Source organism: Musca autumnalis, unplaced genomic scaffold, assembly GCF_047663935.1.
Source record: "Musca autumnalis isolate F117 unplaced genomic scaffold, ASM4766393v1 scaffold_3, whole genome shotgun sequence".
Classification (NCBI taxonomy): Eukaryota; Metazoa; Arthropoda; class Insecta; order Diptera; family Muscidae; genus Musca; species Musca autumnalis.
In genome coordinates, this window is record NW_027411866.1 from 204467539 (window position 1) to 204491633 (window position 24095).

Here is a 24095-nt window from a genome sequence, read left to right on the forward strand (position 1 = left end):
CATTTTCAGCTAAACAAAAACTTTTATTTGCCAGAAAATTGTCGTAATAGTTCGTTGACTGTCAGTTTTGAATGATGGTGTGTACTCCCCTTTAGATTAAAATATATATAATTTTTCTAAGAATGTGGATTTTTCAAAAAAATATTTTTTTACCAAAGTGGAATGAAAAAAAAAAAATATTTTTACCAAGAACGTGGAATTAAAAAACAAATATTTTTACCAAGTACGTTGATTTAAAGAAAAATATTTTTTACAAGAACGTACATTTAAAATTTGTTGAAAAGAACGTGAATTAAAAAAAATATTTTTTCCAATATCGTGGATTTAAAAAAATATTTTCTCAAGAACTTGAATTTTTTAAAAAAATATATTTTTTTGAAAGGAACGTGTATTAAAAAAAATATTTTTTCCAATATCGTGGGTTTAAAAAAATATTTTTTCAAGAACTTGGATTTTTTAAAAAATATATTTTTTCAAGAACGAGAATTAAAAAAAAAAATTTTTTGAAGAACGAGAATTTAAAAAAAATTTTCTGAAGAACGAGGATTTAAAAAAAAATATTTTTTCAGGAACGTGGATTTTTTAAAAAATATGTTTTCCAAGAACTTGGATTTTTTTTAAAAATATTTTTTTCCAAGAACGTGGATTTTTTAAAAAATATTTTTTCCAAGAACGTGGATTTTGTAAAAAATATATTTTCCAAGAACGTAGATTTTTTAAAAAAATATTTTTTCCAAGAATGTGTATTTTTTAAAATAATATTTTTCTAAAGAACCTGGATTTTTTAAAAAATATATTTTCCAAGAACGTGGATTTTTTAAAAAAATATTTTTTTCCAAGAACGTGGATTTTTTAAAATAATATTTTTTCAAAGAACCTAGATTTTTTAAAAAATATTTTTTCCAACAACGTGGATTTTTTAAAAAATATTTTTTCTAAGAACGTGGACTTTTTAAAAAATATTTTTCCAAGAAAGTGGATTTTTTAAAAGATATTTTTTACAAAAACGTGGATTTTCTAAAAAAAAAATACATTTTCCAATAACATGGATTTTTTAAAAAATAATTTTTCCAAGAACTTGGATTTTTTTAAAATAATATTTTTTCCAAGAACGTGGATTTTTTAAAAAATGTTTTTTTCAAGAACGTGGATTTTTTAAAATAATATTTTTTCAAGAACGTGGATTTTTTAAAATAATATTTTTTCAAGAACGTGGATTTTTTAAAATAATATTTTTTCAAGAACGTGGATTTTTTAAAATAATATTTTTTCAAGAACGTGGATTTTTTAAAATAATATTTTTTCAAGAACTTGGATTTTTTAAAATAATATTTTTTCAAGAACGTGGATTTTTTAAAATAATATTTTTTCAAGAACGTGGATTTTTTAAAATAATATTTTTTTCTAAGAAGGTGGATTTTTTAAAAAATATTTTTATCTAAGAACGTGGATTTTTTAAAAAATATTTTTTCTAAGAACGTGGAATTTTTAAAATATTATTTTTTCTAAGAACGTGGATTTTTTAAAAAATATCTTTTCCAACAACGTGGATATTTTAAAAAAATATCTTTTCCAACAACGTGGATTTTTAAAAAATATCTTTTCCAACAACGTGGATTTTTTAAAAAATATCTTTTCCAACAACGTGGATTTTTTAAAAAATATTTTTATCTAAGAACGTGGATTTTTTAAAATTTTTTTTTTCTAAGAACCTGGATTTTTTAAAATAATATTTTTTCCAAGATATTCAAAAATATTTTTTCCAAAAATCTGGATTTCAAAATTTTTTTTCCAAAAATGTTGATTTAAAAAAAGTTCAAAGAACGTTGTTTTCTAAAAAAATATTTTTTAAGAGCGTGGATTTTTGAAAAAAAAAATATTTTTTGAAGAACGTGGAATTAAAAAATATTTTTTACCACGAATGTGGATTTTTTACAAAAAAAAATTAAAAGAACGTTAACTTAAAATTTTTTGAGAGAACGTGAATTTAAAAAAAAAAATATTTTTTCCAATATCGTGGATTTTAAAAAAATATTTTTTCAAGAACGTGGATTTGTTTCAAATATATATTTTTTTTTCAAGAACGAGAATTTAACAAAAGTAGTTTTTGAAGAACGAGGATTTTTAAAAAAAATATTTATTCAAGACCGTAGATTTTTAAAATAATTTTTTTTTCAAGAGCGTGGATTAAAATAATATGTTTTTAAGAATGTGGATTTTTGAGAAAAATATTTTTTTAACCTGTATTTAGAAAAATCCAAAACGTGAATAAAAAAAATATTTTTCAAAAAACAAAAAAATATTTTTCAAAAAAAAAAAAAAAAATATTTTGTGAAGAACCTGGGTTTAAAAAAAAAATATTTTGTGAAGAACATGGATTTTGAAAAAAAAATATTTTGTAAAGAACGTGGATTTTTGAAAAAAATATTTTTTTAAGAAGTGAATATTTGAAAAAAAAATATTTTTTAAGAACGAGGATTTTTGAAAAAAAATTTTTTTTCAAGAATATGGATTTATAAAAAGTTCAAAGAGCGTAGATTACTTCACTCCTACCTAGACCGTATTTACACAAAATTAAATAAATCTCTTAAAAATTAAATCTTCGACTATAAGAAAAGTATTTTAATTCTTAATTGGTCTATTTTTAGTCACTATTTTTTTAATTAAAATACCAAATATTTGATGTGAGGTTCTGTCACGATCTTGAAGAGAAATATGGTCTTTCGAGCCATCAACAACAGTATTAGCCATCTAGCAGATATAATCTGTCATGACTTTTAATTAACAACTGGTCGAAATGTGATTAATTTTCAAATGTTTGATATAAAGCCCTTACGAACCCTTAAGCGTACATTTGGTTCTTCGATCCATTCTTTTATAGACCATATTTTCTCATATTTAAGGTAAACAATTATGAACTACGTTAAGTACTGTTTAAATTTGAATTTAATTTTGAAGCAACAAAAAGATTTAATGTGTAGTCTTGAAGAAAATCAAATTGTTAATTTGGTCCTTCGATCCCATCTCGCCAACATTTCCACATATTTAAAGGAAAATTTAGACAACATATTTACTTGGAATATTTTTAGTCTCTATTTAATTTAATTTCCAATTTGTATATAAAGTACTAAGAGGGCCTTTAAGAAAATTATGGTCCTTCGATCCCTCTAGCACAAGTATGGTTCATAAAGCAGATGAAATCTTTCTTAGGAGGTCCTTCTATATATGTTGAATTATATAGTTTAATTGAAAGAAAATTGAACATGAAATCCTAAAACACTCAGGTGTAAATTTGGTCCTTTGATCCAAAATTGTTTGCACCATATTTTCACGTATTTAACAAATGAACTATTTTTCCCAATTAAATGTCATTTTAATATTATTTAAATTTAAAAGCTTTTAAAGTATTTTATTTGTAGTCTCAAAAAATACCCCTGATGGGCATTTGGTTCTACGAGCCAAATATTTAATATTTAAAAAATATAAAATTTAAAAAAATATATAAATATTTAACAAAATATTCCTCTTCTTACCTGATAGGTGTGCATAACTTGTGAGCCAATATCTTCCATTGTCATCATGGTGCTATCCAAACGCATTTCTCCGCTATAGAAACTCTGTTCAGGACGGGCCCAACCTTGTAGACTCAAACCAGCTCTCTTTATTACACGGACATCCAATTTCTTCTCCGGTTTCTCGGGACCCACCAATTTCGAAGTGGTATTGGCAAAGATATCAAAAGTCAAGTTGCGTTCATCCAATTCCAAGCCGCTGGGATCGAAACGTATTGAGACCTGGGCAGCAGAGCCACGGCGCATGGGATTACCAAGGCTGCAGGCTACCACAGTTTCATTGAAGCGACTGCAAATGGCGGTGCTCTACATAAAAAAGAAGATACAATATTAATAAAACAAATGTCATATATAAACATTCAATTGGACTTACCGTTTTAACGGCCGCAATATAGGCCACACTCTTTTGATGCACAATAAACAGCTGCGTCTCATAGGCTGAATCGGCGCTATTGCTGACATTAACATTGACACGTATCTCCTCTTGTTCGCCCAAGACCAAGGCATAGTTTTCATCTAAAAGACAAGCATAAATAAATTAATATCTATAAATAGCTACATAAATTGTATGCCAATACTTACTCTCCATATTCAAATCCAATTCGGCACTCAATTTCAAATTACTTTCACACACATCATCATCTCCACAATCCTTTTGGAAGGTTCCTTCAAATTCAATATTTGCCTGAGTTTGATCCAAAATTGGATTTAAACCCTTCAAACCTGAATCGGGCAATTTTGTTTCCACCAATGTATAATTCAATTTAAATTTAATGGGACTTTGAATATCCCTTGTATTCTCCTTAATATAACCAATAACTCGATGACATGACAAACGACCATCTGTCCTTACGGTGACTTCACGTTTTATCACATTGCTGCGTTTATTTTCCCGATCAAAGAAGACCCGAGAGAATTTCTTATTTGGGGCAAATGTTTCCGCCTCCACTGTGTACATTAGTTTTAAATCAATATTGGATGATGTTTCCTCATAGGGATCAATGGAACAGCATGCCTCAAAAGTGAAACAAGTCAAGTTGCTTGAAAAATCCGATTTGCAACCAGCTTTTGTGGGATCAATATTTTTCAGCTCATCACTTTTCCATTTTGTTTGTATGCTAATGATGGGTCTTGAAAGCAATGCCACCACGGCCGAGGAATTATAAGCTCCCACCACAACATCAGGATAAGAATTGCCATCTAAATCTGTACCCCCTGTAATGGAGCTGCCAAAAGTCCTAATGGCCTTGGGCATTAAACCCAAATCGGAGGCTTGAATTCTCTGCGAGGGCTTGGTACTCAACCCAGTACGACTACCCAAATAGATATAGACCACACCATCATCTTCATAGGGGGCACCAATGGCCAAATCTTCACAGGTGTCCTTGTTAATATCACCAATGTTGGCCAAGGCCAAACCAAAGCGACTCTCAAAGGTTCCAGTCAATTTTAGAGTATATTTATACGGCAGCTTATCGTTGACATTTTGATAAATATAAACAGCTCCACCCTCCGATTTGTTGAAATAGAATGGTGCAGCCACAATTAGATCGGGTTTTTGGTCACCATTAATATCGGCTGTGGTCAGTTCATAACCAAAACTCGAGGCAAATTGTTCTCCTTCAATTACCATATGTATGGGTATGGGATTACGATTATCCTTATCAAATATCACCACCTGACCATGGCCGTTGGCACGAGGTGCCCCCGCAGCATAAGCCATACGGTCACCAAAGTAACGTCCTCCCGTCACAGCCATACCCAAATAACTATATTTTTCAATTTGTGAGGTATCCGAGTGATCACCATAGTACATGTTCTTGTCACGTTCCAAATATTCACCACCAATTTCGGTAACAAATACTGTACCACGCCAGGTATAGGGACCGGGGGTACCCAAAACCATGGTATTGTCATCCAACAAGGCGCCTGAGGTACCAACTTGACAGAAACCATAATCTTCATGGGCTCTGCAAAAGGGGAGGGAGAAAGACATAAAAAAGAAATTTGTAAAATTAATTTATTCACTAAAACTCATAATTCATAAGATAAATGTTTTGCTTTCATAATACTTTAACACATTTCATTTTGTCGTTGTTGTTGTAATCCTTTTTACCATTTGACCTGAAAATGCCATCTGTTCACGCATCATTTCATGTGGCCCACAACGTGTGTTATCTACTTTTCCTATATGCCTCAAGGATCTGAATTATGGTAATAATGTCACACTTTGTTGGTTTTTCTCTGCTACTTGTCTAAATGTCATAATGACACGCATTAATTCGCATGCGGAGGATATGTCTTCTTTGCATGCATTGTTTTATTTTTAGTTATTTTTTTCTTAAAGAATATTAAATATCCTTGACACCAATAATTTAATAATTTATTGCAAATGAATAGAAAAGAAAATATTTAATATGTAACAAATTTGTTTGAAAGTAACTCTTTTTGAATAGGTCGCCATTGAAAAGATACATATTTAAAATATTGCATACTTTTAGGAACCCACAAATCACTGTGGCTCACAAAGGTACTGTAGGAACAGATGAATGAATGTATGATGCTTATGTAGCACATTTTAAAAGTTGAATACATACGATTCAAGAAATTTAAAGAAAAAACATAACGATGTTGCCATATTTTCGGAAAATATCCCAATTATAATAAAAAATTTACAAAAAAGTGTCAAATTTTTGCGATCATCAAAATAGGTTTAAATCAAATAAAATTGAAAAATTTTACAACACATGCAAATATTGAGCAGCTTTTTGGTATAGTTTAATAGAATGGACCATTCTGATAAATCCTACAAGTAATTTGACCCGCTCTATAAGGAACGTGGGTTCAATTCTCAACCTGGAAAAGTTACAAAGAACTTTCAGATAAAATCAAAAAATATTCCAATAAAAACGTTTTATGAACCTGCTTTAAATGATTTTTTGATTTCGTTAGATCTCTTCTGAGCTTCGAAAATTGTCTGAAAGCAAATATCAAGTGTTAGCCATATGATTAGGAGTGATAAATTAGTAATGTCATTGAAAAGAGTTGGTATTTTAGCTCAAGTTTCATTTTTTAATTATCCTTGCAGTACAAAATTAAGTATTATCATGCTGACAAATCCACCATAGTTGACCACATGTATCATAAATGTTAGAAAATTGGTCTACGAGAATGTCTCTTCGACGAAAATAAAGTAGAAAATGGTAATTCAAATTTAACTCAAAGCGGCATGATATCGTCGGCTTTTATAAAGGATTTTCTGATAATTCTATGATTTTTATAGAAATCGCCCCAAATCTGATATTCATGAGTTAATAACTCAATATGTCGTCAAAATCACTGTTTTCGTATGAGGGAGACCTTCATCTAGAGATTGAGACTTTCATCATTTTTTCAACAGAAACCGGTCACATAATGGTGGTTTTGTGGGTTCGAAGGGCTTTCCTTTCTCACTTGCAAAAAATCATCGGTCATTAAGCTCGACTCTAATGAGAAATTAAAAATCAATGTAAAACTGATCTTCGTCCTAATAGAAAAAATTTCAAATAAATAAAAATCAGCCTGATTGCTTGCATATTTAACTGGCTCAATTCACACTCAGTGAGTGGATTTAGGTGAGAGGATTTCTTAGTCTGTACTTTTATTAATGTATGGTTTGGTGACAGAGAAGCCAACCACCAACAGCGAAACATGTCACATAATGGTGGTTGCGTGGGTTCGAATCGTCGGCTTTCCTTTTTCACTTGCAAAAAATCATCGGTCATTAAGCTCGATTCTAACGGGAAATTAATAAAATCTGTTAGACCTAGCGTCTATAAAATATATTGATATTAAATCAATGGTTTTCTGCTAAATACATTTCGACCAAAAATCATTGAGGAATTTTGTGGAGGAGTATGAGTATTAATTTGCCAAAATAATATATTACTTTTTGAAATTTCTGGTGGTCTTTTTTGACAATTGTGGCCGAAGAAAGGTGGGCCATCTACAAAAATCAGCACTTAAACAAAAATAGAGTCCTTTGACAGACTGCCAAAAAGAAAATTGGTCCTTTGACCTGAGTAAAAGTGTTCCAATGTTATCTTTTTAATAAAAATAAATTCTTTCTTAGAAAATACATTCCTTTCAACTGATACACACTTTTATGGGAATCATTTTTATTTGAAGAACCTTTATTTATCAATTGAAAGCACCTATAAACTATATTTTTTAATTTAATTCTTATCATAATCCCAGCCACCATTTTGGGAAAATTTTAATCAAATTCGAGTCTTTTTTGATCCGACTGCACGATTAAAAAACTAGAATATGAGCTCATTTTCTGATCATAAATGACTCCTTTGTCGGGAGGAAATCGTAACCTCAGGCGACTCTTCTAAACAAATCACAAATGAGTCTTTTTAGAGTCATGTTTATAATCGTTTACGAGTCTTTAGGGAGTCATTTATGAGTCTTGTTATTAGGCGAAATAAATTAAAAGAATTTTCTTTTTATTCTTTTTTGTTTCTTTCCTTTGCTTTGTTGTCTTTTCTGCTTTGTTATTTCTTTTAATTACCTTTTGTGTTGCGCGGTGGTTAGTATACCGCTTCTTCATTTCACTTGGCAAAACCTGAACATGTGTTGTGTTTGTCTATATTATACGTTAAATTTATATCAAAGTTTTGTAGAAAGTGTATATGAGAATTATTTACAACCAAACAAAAGAAAAACAAAACAATAAGTTTTTAATCACCTAACTGTTCAAAATATGATCAGAAGATACATAATTATAATCAATTTTCAAACACCTGCATGACCCTTTTTTGCTTAAGCATTTTTATACCCTACACCACACAGTGGTAAGGGGTATTATGTCTTTGTGCATTTGTATGTAACATACAAAAGGAAACGAAATAGACCCATAGTTCCTTTTGGGGATATACATATAATCACTTTCTGAGTCGATTTATGCATGTCCGTCCGTCTGTCTGTCCGTCTGTCCATGTATTTTTGTTCACAACGTACAGGTCGCATTTTTTGTCCGATTCAGCTGAAAATTGGGGACTACAACTTTTTTAGCCATAGGAAGAACGCTATTGCTTTTGGTGAAAATCGGTTCAGATTTGGATATAGCTCCCATATATATTTTCGCCCGATTTCACGTATTTGCTGCACCAAACACGCTATATACGTCCAATTTTGATGAAATTTTGAATGTGTGACTGAATTCGGTCTACAAATAAGTGTGCCAAATTATATAGAAATCGGGTCAGATTTGGATATAGCTCCCATATATATTTTCGGCCGATTTCACGTATTTTCTGTACCACACACGCTATATATGTCAGATTTCGATGAAATTTGGAATGTGTGACTAAATTTGGTCTAAAAATAAATGTGCCAAATTATATCGAAATCGGTTCAGATTTGGATATAGCTCCCATATATATGTTCGCCCGATTTCACGTATGTGCTGCACCAATCACTCTATATACGTCCGATTTTAATGAAATTTGGAATGTTTGACTGAATTTGGTCTAGAAATAAGTGTGCCAAATTATATAGAAATCGGTTCAGATTTGGATATAGCTCCCATATATATTTTCGGCCGATTGCACGTATTTTCTGTACCAAACACGCTATATATTTCCGATTTCGATGAAATTTGGAATGTGTGGCTGAATTCAGTCTAGAAATAAATGTGCCAAATTATATCGAAATCGGTTCAGATTTGAACATAGCACCCATATATCAGCTCCAAACACACTATATAAGTCCGATTTCAATGATATTTGGAATCGGACTGAATTCGGTCTTGAAATAAATGTGCCAAATTATATCAAAATCGGTTTAGATCTGGATATAGCTCCGATATATATTTTACATATTCACAGTGGTGTAGGGTATCATATAGTCGGCCCCGCCCGACTTTGACCCTTTTCTTACTGGTTTAATCTTCATGAAGATCAAAATGTGACAATAAACAACGAAAAAGTAGTCACATTTCAAACGCGTCAATGATTTATTTGTGATTGCTACGCATTTGTTTTTGTATTTTAAATTGAACTCTTTTTAATCATTACAGGGAGTCACTTTCGAGTCCCTTTCTGATCATACAAGCGACTTAATCAGTTTTTGATCACCAAAAGAACTCTAAAAAGACTCCACAATGTGATTTTTGAAAAAGCAATCTTCCAATTTATAGCTGGGATGGTATATTTTATTTGGAACGACTATAGGTTTGTCAATAAATTTGATAAGGATATTTCCTGTCTATGGGGAACTTAATATGTCAAATTACTGGTAAGTAGGCAAATATGTCAAGAAAATAATTTTTTCAGAGGAGATTTCCTTTTCACAGAGAAGTCTTAAAAACTAAATTATAAAACCCTCACCACAAAATAGAGTCTATCTGAAAAACGTTTGATACTGATGTTTCCTGTCCTATAGATTCCAAAATGCCAATTGAGAATGTGTTTACAGTAATTTCTGGTTACATGCATCATTCGTACCTTCAATTTGGCGTTTTCTGACCAAAAATTATTTTTTTAGGCAACTATTCTCTAGATATCTTTCAATATATTATGTTTTACTGCACATTCAATAGCTGTATTTTTTTGGGCATAGCTGCATCAGCATTTTGGTGATTTTATTTTAATTTGGTTGTAGAATTTGTATATAGCTGCACAAGAAAAAAATTTAGTTTTTTGCGAACTCAAAACAAGCTCAAAATTCAACAACTCTGATTTTGTATTGACAAGAAGTGTGCAATACAAAGACAGCACAGGAAAAGAGAATTCAAAGTAAAAAATATAGCGTATTCTATCCCGAGCATGAAATGACTCTCACTTTATTATTTTAACATTGCTTATAGCTGCACATCATAGGCACGTAAGCAATATTAAAGATATCCGCTTTGTTGGGCAGGTAAGCGAATTTAAGCTTCCTGCATTTTGGGCATTTCTGCACAAGAAGTCTTGAAATTTTTGAATACAAAAAATACTGTACAGAGAAATGCCAATTTACAGCTAATTGGAGTTAGAAATTTTTGATAAGGAACCCATAAAAAATTTTATAATAAAACCCGTTCAGAGTATCCAAAATAAACTTTAAAATTTATCCACGAATTGGTCCCAACCAGTATTAATGCCGAAATATTTGAACTTTTGTATGGGAAGTACTGGAATGAGGGGTTCGGTGTAGTCTGTCTGCGAATTTGATCTGAGTTTTTAAGAACTTTTGCTATGTGCAAAGTTTGAACCAAATCGGCTACTCCCTTTGAGAGATATCTTCCGCTCTAGCCATTTTAGTTAGTGGCCGTAGATTTTTTTACATTTATAGGGTAATTATCTCCGTAATTATATCGCGGCGTCTAACTGCTGTAAGATTTTCAAAGCTACCGGCTTTTAAACAGTACTTTTACGAATTTGTGTGTGCTAATATAGTCCATCTTCGAACTTGATATGACAAAATAAGCAGTTACCGTTGTAAATGATGAACATTTTCTTTAAGAATGTAACTCCCAGGAGAAAAGAATTGCCAACATTTTACCATTTCGTTTAGAAAATGTACCTAAAACCTTTGACATTAGAAAAAAATCTTGAGGTATCGTTATATGGAGGATATATCAAAACCTGGACCTACATATGTATATTTAGAATTGCCTACAAGGAGTTTTAGCTTCCAGAGAAACTAAAACTAGGAGTATATTGCAATATATAAGAGCCCTATTCCCAGTCCTGACAACATCACGTAATGTTGTCGAAATGTCAGCGTAATGTTGTCCAAAAATTATCTCCAACACATTAAGCTACTCTTAATCGAGGTGCACTCATTGATAAGAAGTCTCACATGAACTCTCTAAGATGTTTGGGGTATATTCATTGGTGTAATATAAACGTTGGTACCAAATCCGAAAGCTTTATATTAAATACTACAAGTTCTACCTGGTTTTCAACAAGAAAGCTGACATAAATCAACTGAAAATTTTATGGTGATGAAGAATATAGGGACACATTTTTATATCGTCTCAGGGTGGAGAGTAGAGTTGTGTAGTTCCGGAACGAACTAGTTCCAAGGAACTATTCCGAATAAGGAACTATTGGAACTACATCCAGCTCTTGCTTTAATATAGTTCCTTTAGTTCATTTTGTTCACCTCGTTCCTTTAATTTATCACCTACGTCGATCTTTTTTCGTTGCGTTAATTTTTCTTATTTTGCGACATTGGCAAATAAACGTAAAAAACATCGCTGCAGTTCATATATTATTATTATGATTATTATGTCAATTCCACCAAACGATGAAAACAAAAGAAACGATAACTGAACTATTTCGCTCTCGGAACTATTGGGAGCGGAGGAAACAAAAAGAACGATAATTCAGAAAGATTCATGGAACTATATCGCTTTCGGAACAATTGGGAACGAAGGAAACAGAACGAACGACGAAAGAGAAAGATTCATTGAACTATATTGCTCTCGGAACTATTTGGAACTATGGAACTATATTAAGGAACTAGTTCCTTTTGGTAAAAGGAACTTGAAAGATCGATCCGCTCCGGGAACTAGATTGCCCAACTCTAGTGGAGAGTATAGAATTTTTGATTAATTGTTATTTTAGCATTCATTGAGCCAGTGTAGTCTTTATAGCATTTATAAAATGTTGCCTACTTTTAGGCATTTATAAAATATTGTTTTACCATAGACGAATTTGCTGATTGTTGCAAATAAACCTCAATATAAAATGGATACAGTGTTTTTTACTTTTTAAATATTCCCAAAAAATTCTCACGCTCCCATAAAACAAATTAATCTTATCCAAAAGATACAAAAACAACTTCCTAAAAACTATTCCAAACTGTAATTATTGTAACGATTAAAACAAATCGCAAAATATACAAACATGATTTTTTGTTCTGTCTTATGAATGATGTAATGACCTCATCACTGAAAATACCATTTAAATTATCCCACAGTTAAAAAATGGAGTATCCAAATGAAAATGAATGGATCGTTATGGTAAAAATTATGCTGCTGTGTTATCAACCCATTTTTATCGCAAAAAACAGGCCTACCAACAAAAAAACCAACTAAGCCTAAAAAACAAATGGCAAAACTCCAACAACAATAATTGTGTTAAAAAATAATAACTTAATTTATGATGTTTTGGCAAAAAACATAACAATGCCTAATTCTCCCCACGGCTACGGCATGGCGAGATGGCTAAAAACAAACTACACCAAAAACCCAATACAAACCTTTGCACAGTGCGACCTTTACATGGCTCATAAACTTCGTCATAACTCATCTCATTGGTCAGTACATAGCATAGACCTTGGCCATAACGATTATCGCGTACTTTAGTTATATAGCGATGGGCACAGACCAAAACCTGGAAATGGAAGGTGAAATAATGAAAAAAATAATAGTTAGAAAAATATTTAAAAAATAGAATAGGAAAATGACATTGTTTGGAACAGAAAGGTAATGGGAAAATATTCAAAAACTCGACAAAGAAACATAAGTGCATGGCGTCCGATATATCCCATAACAAGATATTCGTAAAATTCATGCACTAATGGGTTAAGGCAGTCAATATTTAATTTAATTCTTTATATTCCCGGGGAAGTGGAAGAAGTTATTAAGAAAAATATCCCTTAGGATATTTCCCATTTCATTCCATATGCCAAATTAAAATCCAGAAATCTTATAGCTAAAAGAGAAATAAAGAATATCGAATACATACCTTGCCACCTAAACCTTGACTCCGTACAGTAACACCCAGCCATTGATCCTCTTTGATTTCATCCTCTGAAGGTTCCATTAATTCCTCTACATCATCACTATCGTATGCTGTGATGATAATTGTGACAAAAGGCACGAGTGATAAAACAAGAGAGAGAAAGAAAAACAAATGATAAATGTTAATGATAAATGATTGAATGTTATGAAAAAAAAAATGAGTGAGAAATATAGAGGGCGCTAACATTATGTTACGATATTAACAGAGATAGAGATGAGTTTTGTTGGTTGGTTTATGTTTTTTTGTTTAAATTGTGTGGGGCGTGTGGGTGGTGGGGGAATATTACAACATATAACATCGAAATTAATTTAAAAAATAAATTACAACAAAATAAAAATAACAAATGATAATTTATGTAAATTAAATAATTCTGATGTGTCAAATATTTTTTTGATTAATTTTCTTTTGAGAGTGGGGAAGGGGGAGTAGTGTGGGGGTGTTGTAGTGTAATTTGTTGTTGTTGTGGGGGAAGAAATTATGTTAAATTTACATTGTTTTTTATGTGTTTGAGTGTGTGTGTGTGTGGGGAGAAATGTAATTTAGTGTGGAGTGTAAATGTTGTTCGCTTGTAGAGAGTGTAATTTCGCTGTTTGTTTCTACAAAATGTGTGTGTAATGGGGTGTAACGAATAAGAATCGACATTTATTAAAATGTTTAAATGCATTTTTTATATAATTTCCTAACAAATTTAAATAAATAAACTGTTTTTTTAACCTTATGAAATCTATATATATATATAAAAATGGTGTAAAAAATGTATAGTAATTCATAAAATGAGAACGGTTAGGCCGATTTCTGTAAATTTTTTTGTCAGTTATTCGTATTTTCGAGGAGAAGGTCTTTACGGAAGAAAATTTTGGAAAATCTCTCTGGAAAAGTCGGAAAATGGGAAAAATCGAAAATTGAGTTTTTGTATGAAATTTTATTCCTTAATAGCGAGACGAAGTTCGCCGGGTCCGCTAGTTTTTTATAAATTAAATTTAAATAAAATATATTAATGAATTTTCAAAACGTTATCATAATAAATATTCAAGACCATAAAATTGTCTCCTTTCTTCTCTTAATTACTTTTTGTAGTTAGTTATTTGTTATTTTTAGGTTAATTTTTAAGATAAAATATTCCAAATTTAAAAAGTGAGTACTTTTATTTATATTTGAATTATTTTCAGCAACAGTTTGAAACTATTTTTCTTAATAAACAATTTATATTTCTATATTTTTTTTTTCTTTTTATATTTTTTAATTTGTTTCTATATACATCATAAATAATTTTTTAATTTTTTAAATTATTTTTGATATATTTTTTAAAGTGAATAATTATTTCTAGATTTTAACTTATTTCTACATTTTTTAAAATATATTTCTACATTTTTTAATTTGTTTCTCTACACATCATATATATTTTTTAATTTTTTAAATTATTCTTGATATTTTTTTAATGTGAATAATAATTTCTAGATTTTAATTTATTTTCATTTTAATATTACAAGTATTTTTATATAAGTATTTTAATCATCTAAATTAATAAAAATCTGAAAACTTAAAATTTTGTTTTTATTTTACATGACCTCGAGCCGAATAAAGTTATAAAAAGATTAAAATATAATATCAGATATTTAAATAGAATTTTAAAATAAATAGCCTATATTTTAAAAATGAATTTAAAAAGTGATTTAAAATTAATTATATAAATAATAAATTTATTAGTATTTTAATAAATTTTAAAATTTAAATATATGTAATATAAAATATTTAAATAAATTTTTAAAATAAATAATCTATGTTTTGAAAATTAATTTAAAAAAGTAAATTAAAAATTAATTATACAAATAATATATTTATTAATTTTAAAATTTAAATATATATAAAAATGTATTAATTACTTAAAAAATAATACAGGAAAATATTTAAAATAAAAAAATAATAATTAAATTAATTAAAAAAATAAATGTTCGCCTTTTTAATAAAACAACAATATATATTAAAAATAATAAAAAATTAAAATTTTACTAAAAATATTAGAAAATAAAAAAGAAGTAAATTGAAATTAAAAAAATAAAAAAATAATAATAAATAATAATATAAAAATGTTTTTTAATACTGCAAATAGTAATGCTTTAAAATTAATCTTCAAGATTCTAATATGTAAAAAAATGGGTAATGGATAAAATGGTAAAAAGAAATAATTATTCAATTTAAGCTTTTTTAAAATCGAATTAACTAAAATTTTCGATTTTATTAAAACAACTTTAATTTATTATTGGGAAAATTAGCGATGTTTACCAAGGGGTTTTTATTGTGTTTTTAAATATTTAAATTAATGTCCAAAATAAATTACGTCTAGTTTCAAAATGAAATAAAAAATTATTAAAAAAAAAAAATAATTTAAAAATAAAAACAAATTATTAATTTTCTTAATCAATTTTAAAATATTTATATGAACAAAAATATTAAAAAGTGAATAACACAAAGAAATATTATTTTAAATGTGAAAATAATAATTCACCAAAATTTATTCACTACAACTAAAAATACAAATTAATTAAAAATATAATAATAAATATATAACTAGTGAAAATAATTACTAAATTTAAAAAATTAAGAAAATAATTTTTAGATTTAGAAAAGTTAGTACTTATTTTTATTTATATGTATTTTTATGTGTTTTTTAATAAAACTCTTACCGTTTTAAAATTAATTTTCATAATTAAAATTTAGTTTAAAAATTAAAAATGAAGAAATAATTTAAATGCCAATATTTGTAATATTGAAATAAATAAAATTTGAAAGTACTTTTTTAACTCGAAAAAATAACATAAAAATGCAATTAATTTACTATTGAAAATAATTACTAAAATTAAAAAATTAAGAAAATAATTTTAATATTTAGGAAAGTTAGTAATTATTTTTATTTATATGTATTTTTATGTGTTTTTTTAATAAAACTCTTAACGTTTTAAAATTTTCATAATTAAAATTTAGTTTTAAAATGAAAAAAATAATTTAAATGCCAATATTTGAAAATATTTTTTTTAACTCGAAAAAATAATTTAAAAATATATTTTATTTCAAAAAAAAAAAAAAAATAGTTAAAAATTTTTGAGATTGCATATTTTTGTTGATTAATTAAATAATTATGATTATATTATTTTTTATAATTTTTTTTAAAACTGTTTTTTTTTTTAATTTTCAGTTTAAAAATAGAGTTAATTTCAAAACAAAAAATAATTAAAAATTTTAAAGATTGCTTATTTTTATTAAATAATTATGATTATTTTATTGTTTTCTATAATTTTTTTAACTGTTTTTTTTTTTTTAATTTTCATGAAACTAGTTCAATCTTTTAATAAATTAAATTAACTTAAGTTTCAGTTAAAAAGTGTTAAAACTAAAAAATTAAATTATTCTAAAATATTTAAATTAATTTTTGAAATAAATAATAAAATAAAAATTAATTATAAAAATAAAAAAAATATTTATTTTAAAATATTTACATGAACAATTATTATCAAAAAATTAATAACACGATTTGTCAGATTTGACAATAATTATTCACTTTTTTAATTAAAAAATACAAATTGATTAAAAAAAAATAAATATATAACTAGTGAAAATAATTAGAAAATATAAAAAATTAAGAAAATAATTTCAAGATGTTGAAACGTGAATACCTATATTTATTTTCTTTTTATTTATTTTATTGTATTTTTTAATAAAAATATTAAGTTTTTATATTATTTTTTTTAAATTAAAAAGAATCAAATGCCAACAAATAAATACTTAATATAAATTTTAAATTAAAATGATGTTATAAAAAATACAAAAATTAATTATAAATAAATAATTGAAATTAAAAAAAAAACACATTTATTTTTAAGTTTTTTTTAATTATTTTTCGTTTTGAAAATAATTTGAATATTTATTTTAATTATTAATAATAAATTTTTTTTCTAAACCAAAAAGGATTAAAAATATATTCTTTTTTAATTTCATTTATTTATATTTATTTATTTATTTATTTATTTATTTATTTATTTATTTATTTATTTATTTATTTATTTATTTATTTATTTATTTATTTATTTATTTATTTATTTATTTATTTATTTATTTATTTATTTATTTATTTATTTATTTATTTATTTATTTATTTATTTATTTATTTATTTATTTATTTATTTATATATTTATTTATTTATTTATTTATTTATTTATTTATTTATTTATTTATTTATTTATGTATTTATTTATTTATTTATTTATGTATTTATTTATTTATTTATTTATTTATTTATTTATTTATTTATTTATTTATTTATTTATTTATTTATTTATTTATTTATTTATTTATTTATTTATTTATTTATTTATTTATTTATTTATTTATTTATTTATTTATTTATTTATTTATTTATTTATTTATTTATTTATTTACTTATTTATTTATTTATTTATTTATGTATTTATTTATTTAAATATTTATTTATTATTTATTTATTTAATTATTTATTTATTTATTTATTTATTTATTTAGTTATTTATTTATTTATTTATTTATTTATTTAAAAAAATATTTACATTATTTTTTTTAAATTAAAAAAGAATCAAATGCCAATAAATAAATACTTAATATAAATTTTAAATTAAAAAGATGTTATAAAAAATAAAAAAAAATAATTTTAAATAAATAAGTGAAATTAAAACTAAACATTTACTATTAAGATTTTTTAATTATTTTTCGTTTTGAAAATAATTTGAATATTTATTTTAATTAATAATAAATATTTTTTCTAAACAAAAAATAATTAAAAATATTTTCTTATTTTTAATTTCATTTATTTATTTATAATTATTTTCTTGCATTTTTTATAACTTTTTATTTTAAAATTTATATTAAATATTTAAAAACAATTTATGAAATGAATTCTTTTTTTAATATTAAAAAATTGTTTTAAGTGTATAGTAGTATGTAGTTTTAAGCGTATATTGAAAAATAAGAAATTCGTTTCTAAATTGTTCTAAAAAAAATAATATAAATTTTAAAATAAAAAATTTATAAGTTTTAAAATGCATGAAAATAATTATGAATTAACAATTGAAATGAAAAAATAAGGATTTATATTTTCAAATTTGTACTTTTTAATTTTTAAATATTTTTTGTTTTGAGATGTTTTGAAAAAAATTGAATATTTATTATAAATAATAAAAATAAATATGTAATGAAAATTAAAAATGTAATACAATTAATGCTTATTTTCTTAAATGTGTAATTAAAAACAAAAAATTTATAAAAAATAATAAAATTAAAAAAATAATAAACTTAAAAAAATAAAATTAACAAAAAATATATATATTTTTTTAAAGAATAATTCAATTAAAAAATATAAAAATAATTTTAAAACTGTTAGTACTTATTTTTAAAAGTCCAATTTATTTCCTTGCATTATTTGTATATACTTTCTTGTAAATTTGTCATGATAAAATGAAAAATTTTACTAACTTTAATTCATTTCCAATTATAATTTTAAAATTTGTTAAAATATTTTTAATTTAATTTAAATGTTTTTATAAAAATAAAAAATGTTATTATAACAAATAACAAAAATAAAAATATTAATTTTTTAAACTATTTTTTAATTTAAAAAGATTCTTTTAAAAATAAAAAAATATATGTTGCGAAAATAGTTAGAGTTAAAATAAATATAACGTTTTGAAATTCATTAATTTAATAAAATATTAATTTTCTATTTAAGAGTACTGTTTGTTTTTTGTCAATAATTTAGCACTTATCAAAGAGTTCTTATTCGTTTCATCCCAATGCCTATGTGTGTTTATGTGTAAAATTATTTTTTTATTTTTGTAATTAGAACATCAATATTTAGTGTGACATAAAAACATACATTCTTATTTATATTTAATACAAAATACTCAACTAGTCTTTGGCCAGTTGAGTCGTACACTTAAGTTGTATTATTTGCTTTTTTATTTTACATACATACATCCATACATTTTATATATGTACATACATACATTACAAACATACACTTATAAACTAAATGTGCAGGGTTTTATTATATTTAGTGCAACATACTTAGAGTGAGACATAGAGATTAATTGGAAAATAAAAAAGAGGGTAAATTATTTAAAAGAAAAAGTAAAAAAATAATAAAAAATAATTTCATTATTTGAAATTAATTTAAAAAAAATTCTAATTTTTTAATTATTATTTATGAACTTGATCTAAAATGTCGAAGACATTCAACTAATTTTCCGGTTCTGTTTACGCTTTGATGAAGAAAAGGTAGTTCTGCAATGGTGTCCTAAATTTTTCTGTAGTTTTCAGTTCGGTTGTAAATCTTTTAAGAAAAAAGTTCCTTTGACTTTGACGGATTTATTTGCAAAATGTGACAAATTTCTAATGAAACCTAAAATGACATTTCTCCTCCTATCTTTTGACTCCTTTATGGTCATTTATATTTGTTAGCAACAATATTTGAAGATCCCTAAAGGGTGCCTATATGTTTAAAGTGGCTTTCTATTTCCCCTTAAGAAAATCTTCATGTTATTTAAAAAATAATTAATAAATTTTCAAATACCCCTAACGACCCAGAAACTTGCAATTTATAATTCTTTGTTAAAATTCCTCAAAGGCATCCCAATTTTTTAAGTAGCTTTCTACTTTAAGAAAAAATTGCATGTAATTTAAGAACTAATTCGTAAATTTTCCGAAAATTCAAAACGACCACTCAAAAAGTATATCTTCCATCTCTTGACACATTTATGGTAATTTATAAAGTTTTTGTTAACACCAACCTTTGAAATTTCTTCAAAGGCATGCTCGATTAAAGCCTATTTTGACCACTTTTTCCCCTCCACATGAATATCATATCTCAAGTATCACATACATGGTTGCTTATCGTCAAAGATGCAGTTAAACGCTTGTTTAGGCAGACATGAGTTTTACAAGAAATTTAATCAAATGGAACAACAGCAGTTCCCTTGTTTTTTTTTCATTTCTTCAATAGCAACAACAACCTTTGATGGTTTGAAATCAATTGTAACGACAACAATCTTACTGACTGGTTTCCACTATCATCATGGAGACGACGACGATCGTCAACATTCAACTCAAACATCCATAGAATACGATAGATCCCAGCAAGAGATTATTATTGTGTGTACAGTTGTTTGTTGTGTTCAGCAATCATCAACGAATCAATCGATCAATGGATTGATTTTCATCGTAAAATGCAATTCAAAACTTTGAATGCATGTGTGTGTGTTCAATTCATTCTTGTCATGGGTGCTAGCAATAGATTTTCTTTTACCTCCCTCCCTTCCTTCTCCATAATCATGTACTTCAATGACTGTTTTACCTCACATACTGAAAGCCTTATGACACCCTTCTCCCTCTCAGAATTCCCACTTTCCCATAAGCTACCACTGACTTATTATCTCTTGGTGTATTGTGGAAAGCTCAAGCATAAGTACTACATAAAGTACCCTCGGCATGTGTTGGATCAATTTTTCTTACTCCAACTTCCTCCCCATTCTCCCTCGCCCCGTTTTTTTATCCACAATTGTTTAACCTGAATAATAACCTACTAAGTGGCAGCCAGCCGCCACTGGCTACTGTAAGTAGAGCTAGGCGAAAAAAGAAGCCGCCGAACATTTTGTATCGTTTTAGATTTTAATGTTTTATTTCTTGTTTTCCAAACAGCAGGTCATCATTATAAACTTTTTTATTGTTAATAATTCTTGTTGTTGTTGTTGTTGTTTCGACTTGCATGATTATGAATGGTTGATGGCTGCTGGCTTTGGTATAAACCAATCTTTGTTGTCATTAACGCATACAATTCATTCATAACCTCTAAAAGTTATGTCGTTTTCTTTGCGATAAAGCTTTCACTTCTTTTGTAGTTTAGTTTTTTTACTGGAGTTTATGTGAAAAATCTAGAGCAAATGTCAAATGTGGGACAAAATGACATTTAGAAATGCATTATACAGAAGGGGAGAATTTATTAAGCGATACTGAATTATGTCTATTTTCCTCAAAACGCTCTAGGTGTGTATATTCTGACCTTCTAAGTTGTTGATAAAGACTTTTCAGTGAAAAAGATGTGTCGATAAAAATTTTTCTATAACGAAAAGTTGGCGATAAGATCTCTTTTATGAAGTAATATTGTCGATAACTACTTTCCTATAAAGAATAGTTGTCGATAACAAATTAATAATAATGAAAAATTGTCGATGACAATTTTTTCATAAATGAAAGTTGTCGGTAATAATTGTTGTTGTAAGGACAAGTTGTCGATAACTGCATTTCTATAAAGAAAAATTGTCGATAACTACGTTTCTATAAAGAAAAGTAGTCCATAACAACAAGGAAAATTGTCGATAACAAATTTCGTGTAAAGAAATATTCTCGAAAACAACTTTTCTATAAAGAAAAATCGCCGATAACTACTTTCCTATAAAGAATAGTTGTCGATAACAAAATAATAAAGAAAAATTGTCGATGACAATTTTTTCATAAATGAAAATTGTCGATAATAATTTTTGTTTAAGGACAAGTTGTCGATAACTGCATTTCTATAAAAAAATTGTCGATAACTACTTTTCTATAAAGAAAAGTTGCCGATAACAACTCTACCATAAAATTTTTTTTTCGATAACAACCTTTCTATATGAAGAAATATTGCCGATAACAAATTTTGTACCAAGGAAAGTTGTCGATAACAAATTTCGTGTAAAGAAATATTGTCGATAACAACTTTTCTATTAAGAAAAATCGCCGATAACTACTTTCCTATAAAGAATAGTTGTCGATAACAAATTTATAAATAAATAAATGAAAGTTGTCGATAATAATTTTTGTGTAAGGACAAGTTGTCGATAACTGCATTTCTATAACGAAAATTTGTCTATAACTACTTTTCTATAAAGAAAATTTGTCGATAACAACTGTTCCATAAATAAATCGATAACAACCTTTCTATAAAGAAAGGTTGCCTACAACAACTAATAGTTAAAGAAAAGTTGTCGATTATAGCTGTTCTATAAAGAAAAGTTGCGGATAATAGTTATTCGATAAGGAAAAGTTGCCGATAACAGCTTTTCTGTGAAAACTGTTGTCGATAACGTGTTTTTTTATAAAGAAAAGTTGTCGCTAACAGATAACAACTTTTCTCTAAAGAACCTTTCGATAACAGTTTTTTGCAGTAAAGTTTTCTATAAAGAACAATTTTCGATAACAACTATTCTATAAAAACTCTTCGTTAACAACTTATTGTTATATAAATGTTCTTCGACAACTTTTCGTTTTAGAAAAGTTGTTACCGACAACTTATCGTTATATAACAGCTGTTATAGACAACTTTTTACTATAGTAAAGTTGTTATCGACAACTTTTCCTTATAGAAAAGTAGAGTCTCGATGTAGAAAATTTGTTATCGACAACTTTTCGTTTTTAAGCAGCATTTAATAAAAACTTTTCGTGGTAAAGAAGTTGTTATCGAAAACTTTTCGTTACAGCAATGCTGTTGTCGACAAATTTTCGTTATAGAAAAGTTGTTCTCGACAACTTTTCGTTATATAACACTAATTATCGAAAACGTTTCTTTCTATAACAGTTATTATCGAAATCATTTCTTTCTATAAGAGTGGTTATCGACAACTTTTCATTATAGAAAAGTCGCTATCGACAAGTTTTCGTTATAGAAAGTTGTTATTGACAATTTTTCGTCATAGAACAACAACTATCGACAACTTTTCGTTATAGAAAAGTTGTTATCGACATATTTTCTTTATGGAAAAGTTGTTATCGACAACTTTTCGTTATAGAAAAGTTGTTATCGACAACTTTTCGTTATAGAAAAGTTGTTATCGACATATTTTCGTTATGGAAAAGTTGTTATCGACAACTCTTCGTTATAGAAGAGTTGTTGTCGACAACTTTTCGTTATAGAAAAGTTGTGGTCGGCAACTTATCGTTATATAACAGTTATTATTCAAAACGTTTCTTTTTATAACAGTTATTATCGAAATCATTACTTTCTATAACAGTTGTTATCGACAACTTTTGGTTATACAAAAATTATTATCGGACACTTTTCGTTTTATAAAAGTAGTTATAGACAAATTATCGTTACATAACAGCTGTTATCAACAACGTTTCTTTATAGAAAAGTTGTTATGGACAACTTTTCTTTATAGAAAAGTTGTTATGGACAACTTTTCGTTATAGAAAAGTTGTTATCGACAAGTTTTCGTTATAGCAAAATTGTTATGGAGAACTTTTCGTTATAGAAAAGTTGTTATCGACAACCTTTCGTTGTAGAAAAGTTTTTATCGACAACTTTTTGTTATAGAAAAGTTGTTATCGACAAGTTTTCTTTATAGTAAAATTGTTATGGACAACTTTTCGTTATAGAAAAGTTGTTATCGACAACTTTTCGTTACAGAAAAGTTATGGAAAAGTTGTTATCGACAACTTTTCGTTATAGAAAACTTGTTATCTACAACTTTTCGTCATAGAAAAGTTGTAAACGACAACTTTTCGTTATATAAAAGCTGCTAGCGACAACTTTTCGTTATAGAAAAGTTGTTAACGACAACTTTTCGTTATATAAAATTTGTTATCGACAACTTTTCGTTATAGAAAAGTTGTTAACGACAACTTTTCGTTATAGAAAAGTTGTTATCTACACTTTTCGTTATAGAAAAGTTGTTATCGACAACT

At 26.7% G+C, this 24095-nt stretch overlaps 1 protein-coding gene and 1 long non-coding RNA gene across 4 annotated transcripts in view; one reads left to right on the plus strand and one right to left on the minus strand.

Annotated features, from left to right (window-relative positions):
- The window catches only part of LOC141398749 (uncharacterized), a 117216-nt gene that overhangs the window by 14980 nt on the left and 78141 nt on the right, over positions 1-24095 (plus strand). The gene's annotated exons all lie outside the window — the stretch shown is intronic.
- mew (multiple edematous wings) overlaps positions 1-24095 on the minus strand; it is a 228825-nt gene that overhangs the window by 3087 nt on the left and 201643 nt on the right. For all 3 annotated transcript variants that reach the window (XM_073976368.1, XM_073976367.1, XM_073976369.1), the window contains 5 exons: positions 13298-13404; positions 12810-12943; positions 4155-5542; positions 3946-4088; positions 3534-3878 (listed from right to left, as the gene is read on the minus strand). In XM_073976368.1, the coding sequence (XP_073832469.1) occupies positions 3534-3878; positions 3946-4088; positions 4155-5542; positions 12810-12943; positions 13298-13404 (2117 nt within the window). The remainder of the gene's footprint in view (positions 1-3533; positions 3879-3945; positions 4089-4154; positions 5543-12809; positions 12944-13297; positions 13405-24095) is intronic.